Here is a 14,707-nt window from a genome sequence, read left to right on the forward strand (position 1 = left end):
TGGTATCCAGAAGTAGAACATCAGGCCTGTAGCAATAGTGTAATAGTTTTAATTTCAGTAACAACAACCAGTATTCAGTCCAGACTGACTTACAGCCCTTAACATTCCTTAAAATTTGTGTAGATTTCAATCAATGACTCGTTTCAGTGTAACTCTAACCTATCAAGCACTGACACAAATTTGATTGAGTGTTTGATTTGAATGCTTAGCAAAATATTGACTGGAAATTGTCAAGCTTTTGACCAGGACTGTTTGTTGAGTGTAACGCTGCATTAAATCTGTAGCATAATTAATAAACCGTGGACAAAAATTGATGTAAAACAAAATCATAGTAGCCTAACTCATTTCTGTTATTTATCATTCAGGTTCATCTGGTAAAGAACCTTCTTCTGATGTTTCAAAAGACAGTGGCTCCTGCTTCTTCAACATCACTTGCTGCTATGGCAACTGATAACAAAGTGCAGGCTACTCCAGCTGTATACAGAATGAACATATTATGAGGAAATGTGAGTTCATTAAACCTGTTTACTAGTATAAGGAAAAAGTAGGAATTTAAAGTTTGATTGGAGATCATAGAAATAAAAAGTAGGGAAACAAGGGAGGTCACCGTCACCTACACCTGCAGATATACTAGTGGGCTTTTAATCATTTAATCCCTACTCCCGTAACTGAATTAGGGATTAAATGTCCACTAGTGTATCTTCAGGTGTAGGCAACCTCCCTTGTTTTCTAACTTTTTTATCTCTATAATCCTTAGTGGAACTTGAAATTCCTAATTTTTACTTATACTTGTTTTTTTACTTTTTTGTAACATTATTTTGACTGATGAACTCATGCATACTTCATCAAAAGAAAGGATGGTGCCAGAGTTAATGTTTCGTCTGAACTTGCACCCTAGGTATCAATTACTGACTCAAAAGTAAAGTAGCTATTACACTTTGCTATCAACTACATTCACCCTGTTGTACAGCGCTATAAATGAAGAACAATAGGAAATGCACCACTGCAATCAATCTAGTCACTACAAAAAATATGGACAATTCACAAGCCCCTATCGTGGCCATCACACTTTGCATTCACCTATAATATTATTTCAATCCATTGCTACACAGCATTACAAATAAAGAACAGTACAAGAAGCATCTCTGCAATCAATCCAGTTGCTATGGAAAATACCGGTGAGATCAAGAGTGAGATACCAACACAGCCACAGGGAAGTTGCATCGCACTATAATGAATCGACACCTTGTCAGTATCATTAGTCAGTGAAAAGAACTGGAACACAAAGGAGGACAAAAACAAGTTTATGATGTGTGTATTGGACCTACTGTAGTAGGCAAAAGGGCACATGTCGGGATGAAGTGACATCGAACAGTGAAGAAATCAAGCCTGTAACTATATCCATTGTTGAAATATGCTTGGCTGAAGGCATCAGTTAAAATAAAATACTATGAATTAGAAAACTTTTTAGAAGGGTTTGGGGGTTGGTCTGAAGACATTTTTGGGCTTGACTATGCCTAACCAATACTGCAAAGTTGTCATGAAGGGAAATTGAGACTGGTTTTAGAGTGATGTTTTTAGTTTGAAAAAGTCCAGTTCTTCATGATCCCTAGTATCTTACCAGGTCTGGTAAAATAGAGCATGTGGGCACATAAACGTTCCCTACTTTTTCAAACTTTGATGTGTCATAACTTGTGTTCCATTATTGCTTTGCCATGAAATTTTCAGCAGTTATTAAATATTTAGTTGGCTTTAAAATACAAGTCACAAAATAAAAATATTCTATCCTGGTACTGAGATATGAGAGACTATGTAGCGGGATGTAGTTTGTGACCGCTTGTCCTATTTCTGCAGGCCTGGTCACATATACAGTACTACTGTAGAGTCGAGTTGTTAAGCACATGTGTCTATTAAGCGCATATCATTTGTTAAACACTTAGTGACTAACCATGGCTGATAAGCACACACGGCCCAATGTGAAGCTTACATGCCATGAAGCTATGAACAGGAAGAAAAGCTGGAAATAATGGAAAATCATTGTCTCCTTGAGTGCTTACATCTCCCTTGAAGTCTCCCTTCGCTATGTATACAGCAAACCAGCCTTCTAGATTGCAATATTCTTTCATCATGAGAAGGATTTAATCCAGTCAAATTTCCTTATACATCGGCGTGGTGACCACGACCTACTCAATTACAACCTATCGATTCAGTGTTAAACACACCATAATTGTTAATTAGGCATATGTGCTTAACAGATAGTATTATTTTTACTGAAACTGTTCTCTGAAAATTATAAGCGCATGTGCTTAACAACTTGACTCTGCGGTACTGTACTGTATGATACACTAAAATGTGCTCTGACCTGGGAAGCTATGATTATTATACATGCATAAGCCACACTTTTCTGGCCTTATACTGAGCAGGTAACTACATTATGATGTCACTTTGTATCAAATGAGACATTTTAGTTGCTGGCTTAGAAAAATGACCTCACTCATATGTATAACACGGTGACCTTATTAAGACCTTGTTGTACAGTTTGTATATTTGCAACAGTGGATTTGGTGACACTCACCTTCAGAACACTTGTCATGTTTTAGTATACACAGATTTTGACTCCTGAAATCAGGTCACCTTATGGACACCTTGATAATTAAGGCACTTGTCCATGATCCCATCTGTATTATACATATACACAGGAACATTTGGAATTTTCAACTAGAGTAGGGACCATAGCACATCGATAGAAAGTACTGAAACAAGCTGGAGTAGCTATAGTGCACAATATTAAATCACAGTAAAACATTAAGAAGTGTTATATCCCTACTGTGCATTTCCATTATGGTATCTTGAACACTGTAGGGATATAACACTTCTTATTGTTTTATTGTGATTTAATACAAGTAGAATGAAAATTAGGAATTTTAAGCTGGATTAGGGATCATAAAAAACAAAAAAGCAGAGAAACAAGGGAACAGTCAAAAAGTTGTGAAACAAGGGAGGTTGCCTTACCTGCAGATATACTAGTGGACATCTAATCCCTACTCTTCAGTCTATAACCATGACTGAATTAGGGATTAGATGTCCACTAGTATATCTGCAAGTATAGGCAACCTCCCTTGTTTCACAACTTTTTAGCTGTTCCCTTGTTTCCCTGTTTTTTTTTTGTTATTTTCCTTCTACTTGTTTGTTTACTTTTTAAATAACACAATTATGACTACTGAGTCCACTTGTACCACATTAAAAGAAAGGATGGCACCAGGCGAGGTGCCAGGCATTCCATAAAATAAAATTGTATCTGAATGCGCTCCCCAATAATCAATTACTCACTGAAAAGTGAGGTGGCCATCACGCTTCTTTTGTAGCTATACTCCACTCATTACACAGCATTACAAATGAAGAACAGTACAAGAAACTTCTCTGCTATGAATCCAGTCGCTATGGAAAATGTGGGTGAAAAGTATGACACAGACAGAGGGAAGCCGTATTGCACTATTGCAAATTGACACTTTGCGTTATCAGCAAAAAGAACTGGAACACAAAGGAGGACAAAGGTAGGTCCATGATACATGCATTGTACATACTGCAGTTTACGAAAAGGCACATCTCAGGATGAAGTGACATTGAACAGTGAAAAAAAACATGCCCGTAGCCTTATCTATTGTTGAGTTATGCTTGGCTGAAGGAATCAGTTAGTTAGTCATGCAGCAGAAAATTCAGTTAAATAGGAAATTTTATTAAATTCCATAGAAACAGGTTTAGGGTCACTCTGTAGGCACTTTTGGGCTTGGCCATGCCTAACCAATACCGCCAAGCTGTTATGGAGGAAATTTGAGGCAGGGGTGATATTTTTGGTAAGAAAGCCTAAAACTACATGATCCCTAATATACAGTACTACTGTACTGTATGATTGTGCACTACTCCAGCTTGTTTCAGTATTTTCTATTGATGTGTTATGGTCCCTATTCTAGTTGAAATTTCCAAATTTTTGTGTACTTGTTTGTTTACTTTTTTGTAAATAATTTTTATGACTGGTGAACCCATGCATACCATATCTGAAATGGCGCCACACACCAGCATTGAAACCGGGTCACTGCTGCTGACCTGGATGACCCACTGACCCAGATGTGATCCGGATTGACCCGGATTAATTAAAGCCGAGGCGTGCGATAAGAGCTATGTTTCGGGTAGTCTCGAGCGAGCGAGACTATGTTTTGAGCGTTCGATTTGTGTTGAGTAAACGAGTAGTTATGTGATAACTAAGCCGGTAAGTTTATAATTTAAAATCAGTCAGTGGGTTTGGTTCCACGTAAGTACTGCGAGTTTACAGACAGCAATTGGGTATGGCTTCGTGCATACCTAGTATTGCAATTTCCTGGTATATTAAAGTGGGTGTGGCTCACAAAACTACTTATCCTGCTGCAAGACTTGACTATACACAACTCTTACAATAATTGATTGGTGGGCGTGGCTCCATGTAAGCTTGCAGACAACCAATGGAGTTTTGTGCTACAGACTACACTTACAAATAAATGGGCGTGGCTGAGCGTATGTTTGCAACGTGATAAGTGGGCATGGCTCACGAAAGAGCTGTGCGATAGCGTTTATGAGTTTCCACGTCGTCAAACAAACAATTTCGTTTCTCACGTGATCCAATCTGGGTCAGACCTGGATAATTTGTAAACCGGGTCGGACCCGGATGACCCGGAGAAAATGCGACCTGGTTGACCCAGATGACCCGACCCGGTTTCAACGCTGCCACACGCCCCAGCTATATCAATTATTGTCTAAAAGTGAAGTATTCATTATGCTTCGTTGTCAGCTATGTTCAACCCGTTACACTGCATTTCAGATCAAGAACTATTCGAAAAACACCTCTACAGTCCATGCATACTGAAAAAGAAATGGTGCCGCACACCCCAGTTATATCAATTATTGTCTGAAAAGTGAAGTATCCATTACGCTTCATTGTCAGCTATGTTCAACCCATTACACAGCAGTAGGAATCAAGAACTGTTCAAAAAGCACCTCTTTGTAATCAAAATAGCCACTATGAAAAATGTGCACGATTTCCATTACGAAGGGAAGCCATCATGTGTTACCGCCAAATTGACACTACATTGTCAGCAAAGATGAATGGGACACAAAGGAGGACACTTGTAAGTCCATGAAGAATGCATTGCACGTACTGCAGTATGCCAAAAGGCACCTGTCAGGCCAAAGCGATGTTGAACAGGGAAAAATTAAGCCCGTACGTAACCTTAGCCATTATTGAGTTACGCTTGTCTGAAGGCATCAGTCAGTTACTCAGTTAATAGAAAATTCCATTAAATAATTTTTTGTAAAATTCCGTAGCGACTTGTTGAAAGAGTTTTGGGTTATCTAAAGGCTTGTTTGGGTTTAGTTTACCTAACCAATACTACCTCACCATCATCAGGAAGAATTGAAGCTGGTTTTTGGGTGATATTATTTCGTGGGCCATGCCTACTCCTTTGTGGTCCCTACTATACAGTTACTATCGTACTGTATGATTAGTGTTGCCAAACTGCACATACAGTACTTAGTAACAGCGAGACACTGATGATATGGAGGTGTCTTCAAAGATCAATAATTATCAAGGCACAATGGCGTCCAAGTTAGTTAGTCTCATAGACATCAAGGGTATTATATGGTAAGTTCCTATAGCTACCTCAAAGATTAAAATGGTCATGGCAACTCATGGAGCTGAAGTGATAATGGTTTGTAAACTTGATAAATAATTGAGGCTAACAAGTATGTGAGAATGGGAGTGAATGTGAAGAGCCAATACCAACATGACTGTCTAAGTCTACAGAATGATGTTATGATGAATACTAGGAAGAAATTAATAGCTTCAAGTATTAGCCAGCTACCAGCAATGATGATTTGTAGAGTGCATTCCAGCTACACAAGAAACCAGCTACACAGCTACCCAAAGGATTTCTTAGATGCAATCACTTTTTTATTAACATTATATATAGGTGTCACATTCCTTGGTGTTTAAGAAGTTGTGGGACTCATTGTGGTTGCATGTAAACAATTGTTTTATTGAATCAGATGTCTTGTGTACATGTAATAAGACACCTGCTATCAGGCTCCTTCATAAATGAGACATGGACATTGTCTAATGTTGTGTTGATATAACAATGACTGTTGAAATTACCTCCTTCCTGTCACTGTGGCATTTTGCTAAGAGTTTGTGAAAGAGAATACCACCAGATGCTCCTAACATGCCATGTAATTATAATAATGTCTTCTTTAATAGTGGAGAAGAGGTTGAAGTTTATGGATAATGTACCATGGGATATGTGTATTGTTTTGGTAGTCAGTACAACATGTTAGTTCCTTTGAATTAATGTCAGTGTTAAGAATCAGCCAATTTTGTTGAAAAATATGCTGATAACGGCAGTGAGCACAATGTTCGTATTTTTCACACTGCAGAACAGCAACAAAGCACATTTTGTATGAAAGAGATCAAGATATTCTAATAGAGCAGTCACACATGCTTGTAAGCTTAAGGTACTGCAGTGCACTTCTATTGATTCGGAGCATTATAGATATGTTTTGAGCAAATTAAATTATGGAAGGAAAATAGGTAGAAATAGGCTCCTCCTTAGTCAGTATTATGAATTCCTCACACTGTTGAAGTACTTCCTAAACACATTAAAGGAATGTTACAGCCATTTACACTAGTATGTATCCTCTCACGCTATGTGTTCTCCACCTATGAAGTGTTAACTTCTGTTACACCTGTAGTATTCAATAGCTATTTGTAGGCACCGGCCGATTATGCCAGCATAATTTAAAGCATAATAGGTGACCAAAAAGCATCAAGAATAATGTCAGCATAATAGGGACGATATTTGAAAATTTAACATTAAAATGCACAATATACGCATGCCTAATATTCACTGCCAATAGTGAATATTTAGTGCATTTCATATTTAAAAACAGATAATATAGCTTATTAAACTGTTTCTTTGTTGGTTATTCACACTTTTCAGAAATAAGATCGAGATACTCTAATAGAGCAGTCACTTACTCTAATACAGCAGTCAGGAAAGGTTGATATACTCTAATAAAATAGTCAGTTCTAGAGTATAATCTTAAGCATAATAGGCTTAATTTTGAGCAATGCTCAAAAGCATAATAGGTAAAATTTTGGGCATAATAAACTGGAACTTAGCTATTTGAAGGACAATATTATTGGCCTGTTATCTATGCTTCATGACACATGGTGGTGTGCCGTGCAGTCAAGAAAGCCAGCGCACCTCACCATGAGTATATTGACATCAAGAAAGAAAACAGCATTTTCACGCATGCATGGCTTCAATTCCCTTCTCCAAAACACACCACTTTTGCATTAAAGCTCTCTGCCAGGTAGGGTAAACCATACTACAAATTTGATTAAATTATTACCGGTTATTTGAAAAATATGGATGTTCAAAGTTTTGACTTAATTTCTTCATTTTTTCCCTTTATTTTCGTAAGCCATAGAGGGCTATGGGGGCTATGATTTATTTTCAAACATTTTGCAAATCTTGCTATAAAATGTAAACACGTAACTCCATTTTCTCAAATTTTGGCACAAATGAAGAGCATATAAAGATGACTTCGTATGCCAAATGTGCTGTGAATCTGATATGTATCCAAGAAGTTAAGAGCATTTATTCATGTAAAGGAAGATCAACTTTTGTCACAGCTACGGGGTAAACCAAGTATGGAAAATTGATGTGTACATAGGCTGATCATTGTAGCAGTGGTTTGTGGTGGTTTGAAAGGCAATAGAGTTACAGATGAAACAAAATCCAAACAAGTGTACAATCACCAGATTGAGATACTCTAATAGAGCAGTCACCATGGGGGAATAGGTGCACAAAAATGTATAAAAACTACTTACCAGATTTCAAACTAGGGACCTCTATACCTACCACCAGCGTCATTAACCACTGAACTGCTGCTACAGTATCTTGGCTGATCACCTCACTTAATTTCTTTATAAATGACAATTCTAGTTTAGAATCTGCTGATAATTTGTAATTTCGTACATAGATCTACCAATAGAAATTCTAGTTTGCTCTAGAACATCCATATATGTTTTGTATGTTTTGCTAGAAGTCCTCAAAAGATATACACCCTATTTTTACAGCTTGGCTGATTTTTCACTTCTTTTTGCACAGTCATTATTAAATTTTATTAGCATCAACATCATTATAGCCATTAATTTCTTGGCCACCACCTTTGATTTCACAACTTTTTCACCCAGCCTTTCTTCTTTTTTGTGAGGCTGCACCATTTTTTCACAGCTTGGCTGTTTGTGTTGTCACATTTCCACCTTACTATCTCATAATTAACACAAAGATACACAAGGAACATGCATGGATAGTAGTGTTGCACCGATATGGGATTTTTCCGATATTCCGATAACCGATATTGGATAATATTTTCAAGCCGATAAACGTAACCGATCCGATATAGCACAGCATGTCTATCTTTTAGCAATTTTTACTAGAAGTTTGATTATGAAGGGTCAATTTAGCTTTTTTATAGCAGCAGTATTGCTATAACAGCAACTGACAGTAAAATGAAGCAGTAATAACAACGTTTTAATGCGGGAAAATACGACTCAATGCATTTGTAAACATGACGAGCATTTATTTCTAAATACATACACAATATCCGTATCTGCTGCTTTTTTCATCATGGCGCCAATCCGATACCGATATCCAAAAAAAACAGCCGATACATGGCTTTTCCGACAAGCGATCCGATTATCGGTGCAACACTAATGGATAGTAATACAACACATATAATTCAGTAATGTCAACTGTTCTTGTCTCTTGTGGTTTTCATTTTGTATTTGTAATCTAACCAGTAAAGATCACTTTTGATTTTGGGTTTAGAAATTTCATGTTATTACTGATGCCTACAGTGTAACATGTTCCAGGTTGATGTCATCTCACTAGTCACTATAATATGAGTATCACACACAAACACACACACACACATCTTTTGTGGCTATGCAAGCATGAGATACATCAGCTGCAGCGGTATCATACAGTACGATAGTAACTGTATAGTAGGGACCACAAAGGGGTAGGTGGCCCACGAAATAATATCACTCAAAACCCAGCCTCGATTTTCCCTTATGACGATGAAGCAGTATTGGTGAGGTAAAACTAAGCCCAAACAAGCTTTCAGGTCAACCCAAAATGCTTTCAACAAGTTGCTACAGAATTTAAAAAAAAAATTATTCAATAGAATTTTCTATTTACTGACTGAGTAAGTAACTGACTGATGCCTTCAGACAAGCATAACTCGATAACAACTAAGGCTACAGGCTTGATTTTTTCACTGTTCAACATCGCTTCGGCCCAACAGGTGCCTTTTGGCATACCGCAGTATGTACAATGCATTCTTCATGGACTTACCAGTGTCCTTCTTTGTGTCCCATTCATCTTTGCTGATAGGGAAAGGTGTCGATTTGGCGTGAGCACATGATGGCTTCCCTTCAAAACGAAAATCGTCTGTATTTTTCATCGTGGCTATTTCGATTGCAGAGGTACTTTTCAAACAGTTCTTGATTTGTACTGCTGTGTAACGGGTTGAACATAGCCTACAGCGAAGCGTAATGGATACTTCACTTTCAGACGATAATTAATATGATTGGGGCACGGCACAATTTCTTTCTTTTGATATGCGTGGATTGTAGAGGTGCTTTTCGAACAGTTCTTGATTCGAAATGATGTGTAATGGGTTGAACATAGCTGACAACGAAGCGTAATGGATACTTTACTTTTCAGACGCTAATTGATATAGCTGGGGCGCGCGGTGCCTTTTCAGATGCAGTATGCGTAGGTTCACCAGTCATAATAAAATTATTTACAAAAAAATTTAACAAACAAGTACACGAAAAAAATTGGAATTTTCAACTAGAGTAGGGACCATAGCACATCGATAAAAAGTACTGAAACAAGTTGGAGTAGTCCATGATATTAAATCACTGTAAAACAATAAGAAGCGTTATATCCCTACTGTGCACTTCTTATTGTTTTACTGTGATTTAATATCATGGACTACTCGAACTTGTTTCAGTACTTTTTATCGATGTGCTATGGTCCCTACTCTAGTTGAAAATTCCAAATTTTTTCGTGTACTTGTATCCATATTATGCATGGTGAGGTCTTTGGTATTGCATAAAATTATATTGTATAAATTTTTGTAACAATTCCAGTCTACTATGCACATGTAGATTATTCTACATGACTATAGTCAGTACACGTTCACTTGAGCCCCGCCAAATATAGTAATATCAAAGAAGTGAACATGTGTTCACTCCCAATGGTTTTGTGCTGGAACAAGCATGTTTTCATGTTGTAAACATGTTTGCACACCTGAATTGTCCATACTAAATGTATGGGATATTTTTAAAGCCTCATGACTCACTTGTTCTTGCCCATATCAAAGTGCTTTTTTGATTAACAGTTCTGGCATTAAAAGGGCTTCACAGCGCTACTAAATGTTTGGGCAGCTGGCCCATGTAACCAGAGTTATTAACAAGAAACGAGGGTGAATGAAACAGACTACAGATGATGAATAATCAAAGAAATATGTTGATATACTAAACCAGGTGTTCACTACAATGTAAACACCCTAGCTATAAAGTGTTTGTGCTTTACCATTGCAAAATTGAGGATTTGTGTAATACCACTACATGTGTGTGCCAGTAGCTACACTCTACTTCTATAATTATATACTTCAGTATGAATATTATTATACATGTTATACTACACTACAGGCAGCTGTGGAGATCACCAGTCACTATGATAGTGTTGTATGTAAGATCCATTATGAGGTTGATGATATAGCCAAGGTGGGGAACCCCCTAGTGGATATTGAGCCGGAAGATGATGATGTTAACATAACTGGTGAGTTTGTGTATGTTTTGCTCATTAGTGCTGTGAACCTGCAGAGTTTACTAAAACCAGTTATTGGAAGGTGAATAACTGGATATTGACTGGTTAAACATTATGGCACTAAACATGCCTGTTGGAAACCTTAGGGTGGTACCAAAGTGACCATCAACACCCTGTGTTACAATAACAGTTATTACAATCACATATTTACACATGCTTTGAGATTATGTTATGATGTTAACACTTGTCAGCAGGGGTAATTTATGGTTTACCAAGTGGGTGGGCTAAACCAGTTTAAAGGCTTCTTAGCCAATAATAATTAGTATATAAGGGAGTTAGTAAAACGCGGAATACGGAATAAGCAAATCTTATCTTTTGCAGATTGTACAAATAGTTACATGCTCTATAGCAATCATACTTTATTTACACCTTGCAAAAGCTCTGCATGGCATGCCACAGCGATAGATAAACAGCAGCTGGGCGAGCATTAAATGGGATGAGCACACAACCATTCACCCTAGAACGATCTACCTTCGTTAAACTTACTTATCTATACTCCTTAGTTGATATAGCTACCAAACGCCAAGACCTAGTTCTATTGTTAGGTTAAACTAGCCACCCTTCATGTGCATACGACCGAATTTATTAGAGTCACACTAAAGTTCAGCAGGGAAGTCCAGTGGTTGTGTCTTTAAATGGATTTCAAAACTCTTCAGGTTTGAATCAAGAGTATAGGTAAGTACAGTTAGTGAAGGTAGATCATTCTAGGGTGATTGGTTGTGTGCTCGTCCCATTTAATGATCGCCAGTTGCTGATCTATCCGTCACTGTGGTGCGCCATGCAGAGCTGTTATAAGGTAAATAAAGTATAATTGCTATAGAGCATATGACTATTTGTACAATCTGCAAAAGTTAAGTTTTGCTTATTTTGTTATTCCGCAATTCCGTATTCTACTAATTTCCAGTTAATAACAGGTTTTTCCATACTGGTTCACAACACTACTGTTCATTAAACTATCTCTAAGTTGTGTATATCAAACACAATAATTAAATTTTGTTATCTTGTGAAATATAATTGTAGTCCCTCTTGATCATGATTATCCCAAAATGTATATTGTTTTATAATTACAAATTGATTAATCAAAATGCAAAATGAGGTGTGTGGTAAAGTGATAACATAACAATGTTACTATGGTAACTAGTACATACTTACAGATAATTAACACAACACAATAAAATATTCAATTACACTCTACTAATTCTCCAATCATCACACTGGTGAGGGTGGTAGTATTAATAGTCTCTCTAGTCCTATCATCACTAACCCCACCAGCCATGATGATGGATTGGGATAATGTAATAATAGTTGACCAGCAACATTTGATTGGTAAAGATGATACTGTCCTCCAACTGTTAGTACTGTCATCATAAGTCATGATGTCATCAGTGGTGTTATCTTGTTGATCAACTCCCCCTACAATAACAGGAGGTGTGGTGTGGGGGACAATTGTAGTCCTCCAATATGGTGTCTCAGCTAGTATTGTCCACTTGTTATCATCATCAGAGCTAGTGGTGGTGGAGTGGTCTATTATATTGTCCATTGTAGTAGTGAATACTGCATTGATATGTTTATTATCTTTGTCATTATATCCTGTGATGACAAGAGAGTTGTTACAATTTATAGCACTAATGGCCCACATTGGTTGGGGTAGACATGTTTTACTGATTGTCCATTGGTTAGTACTAATATTTAATATTTCAATAGTGTCTAACACTACACCATCATGACCCTTACCACCAGCTACAATAGTGTAGTGCTGGTGTGATGATACTGCTGGTCTACACCTAGCACTGTTCATGTCACTGTATAGTGAGGTCCAGTGATGATCTTGTAGTGTCAGTATTTTATTAGTTATCCTGTTAGTAGTAGAGTCATATCCACCTATTATTGTCAAGTTGTTGTTAATGTTAACTACAACACCATAATACTGTGGTAGACGAGTTGGTAGTCTAGTCCACTTGTTCTCTTTCAGATGATACATGAAGATGTACCATATGTCATTATAATCTGGACACACCCCTCCACCAATATAGATGACATCATCAATTAATGTGGCATATGCTAAATACATTCCAACTGGTAGATCATGACATTTGGTCCACTTGATCTTGTATTTGCCACTTGCTAGGGAAAGTCCCAACTCTGGAGAATCCTATAGAAATGAATTATACAGTGTACAATGATGTAAGTTACTGTACCTCCAGTTGTTATGGTAGCATTAAATTACTATTATCACATAATTAACAATTGTGATACAATGTCAGAAATTTATTGTATCCATTACAACTAACATTTACCACTACTCTGTGTATACTGTATCCACCCCAAAAACACCTTCGCTGTAAAAAAGGCGCACCCAAGAAACTACAAGTACCTGGAACCCAATGTAAAAAAAAACAAAAAGAAAACAGCTCAGCTGAAGTGAAAAGTAACTGGTAACTTAAAGAGCTGATATCTGAAGCGGCCAAGAATACAATTACTTAAAGTTTAATCCATGCAAGAACACCTTGGCTATAAAACAGGTGTGTACATGAAAGTAACTGGCAACTGAAATGGCTGATATCTGAAGCGGCCAAGAATGAATGGTCATATACAACTAATTCAAAAATTTAACACTGAACCTTTATAATTCAGCTGTGTTCTATGTTCACTCTTGCTGCATCGTAAAGTAATTTCTTTTAACTCTAATTGGCTGGTAATTTGGCCGCCTTTTTTAATAGTCAGTATAATAGAGCAAAAAAAGGCGGCCAAATTACCAGCCAATTAGAGTTAAAAGAAATTACTTTACGATGCAGCAAGAGTGAATATAGAACACAGCTGAATTATAAAGGTTCAGTGTTAAATTTTTGAATTAGTTGTATATGACCATTCATTCTTGGCCGCTTCAGATATCAGCCATTTCAGTTGCCAGTTACTTTCATGTACACACCTGTTTTATAGCCAAGGTGTTCTTGCATGGATTAAACTTTAGTAATTGTATTCTTGGCCGCTTCAGATATCAGCTCTTTAAGTTACCAGTTACTTTTCACTTCAGCTGAGCTGTTTTCTTTTTGTTTTTTTTACATTGGGTTCCAGGTACTTGTAGTTTCTTGGGCGCGCCTTTTTTACAGCGAAGGTGTTTTCGGGGTGGATATCACTCATTTTTGTCAGTGATAGACTCTACATTTGGTTTAAAAGGTAATTTTGGAAATGAGCAATTAACATTAATGCAGAATATTATCTTGGAGAGTCAGTAAAATCCATACATAATAATGATTGTTTCATAACACCGTAAATTCGGAAGTATGAATTTACAGTGTAGTATGACTGTTCTATTAGAGTAAATCTATCTTTACTGCCTGCATGTGACGAATATATCTCATATCTGTGCATGTTAAATGCTTCAGACACCTAATTAAACTTGCAAGTGACTAATTAGTTTACAGTTGCTACACAGCTATAAATACATTTGTAATTGTTATCACCATAATCATTTATCATGTTATAACCATTTTTTATTATTTTGGTCACAACTTCAGGATTAGAGCAGCAGAGAAAGGAATAGAGGACTCAACCATCAAGACTTGTATATGGGAGATGGAACAGTATTGCGATGGACAATGCCAGTACTAACCCCTCAAGGGTGTTGCAGTACAGTATAGATGCAAGACCAGAGCCTCGATCGTCACCTTTTGACTGTGGTCACAACTTCAGGATTGGAGCAGCAGAGAAAG

The 14,707-nt window shown here is 37.1% G+C and overlaps 1 protein-coding gene across 1 annotated transcript in view; it reads right to left on the reverse strand.

The window, feature by feature from the left end:
- Positions 1–12,049: 12,049 nt before the first annotated feature.
- LOC136255239 (uncharacterized) overlaps positions 12,050–14,707 on the reverse strand; it is an 81,750-nt gene continuing 79,092 nt past the window's right edge. The window contains exon 15 of the mRNA XM_066047966.1: positions 12,050–13,146. Coding sequence (XP_065904038.1) covers positions 12,175–13,146 — 972 coding nt within the window. The 3' untranslated portion in view covers positions 12,050–12,174. The remainder of the gene's footprint in view (positions 13,147–14,707) is intronic.

This window comes from Dysidea avara, chromosome 5, assembly GCF_963678975.1.
Source record: "Dysidea avara chromosome 5, odDysAvar1.4, whole genome shotgun sequence".
Taxonomy (NCBI): domain Eukaryota; kingdom Metazoa; phylum Porifera; class Demospongiae; order Dictyoceratida; family Dysideidae; genus Dysidea; species Dysidea avara.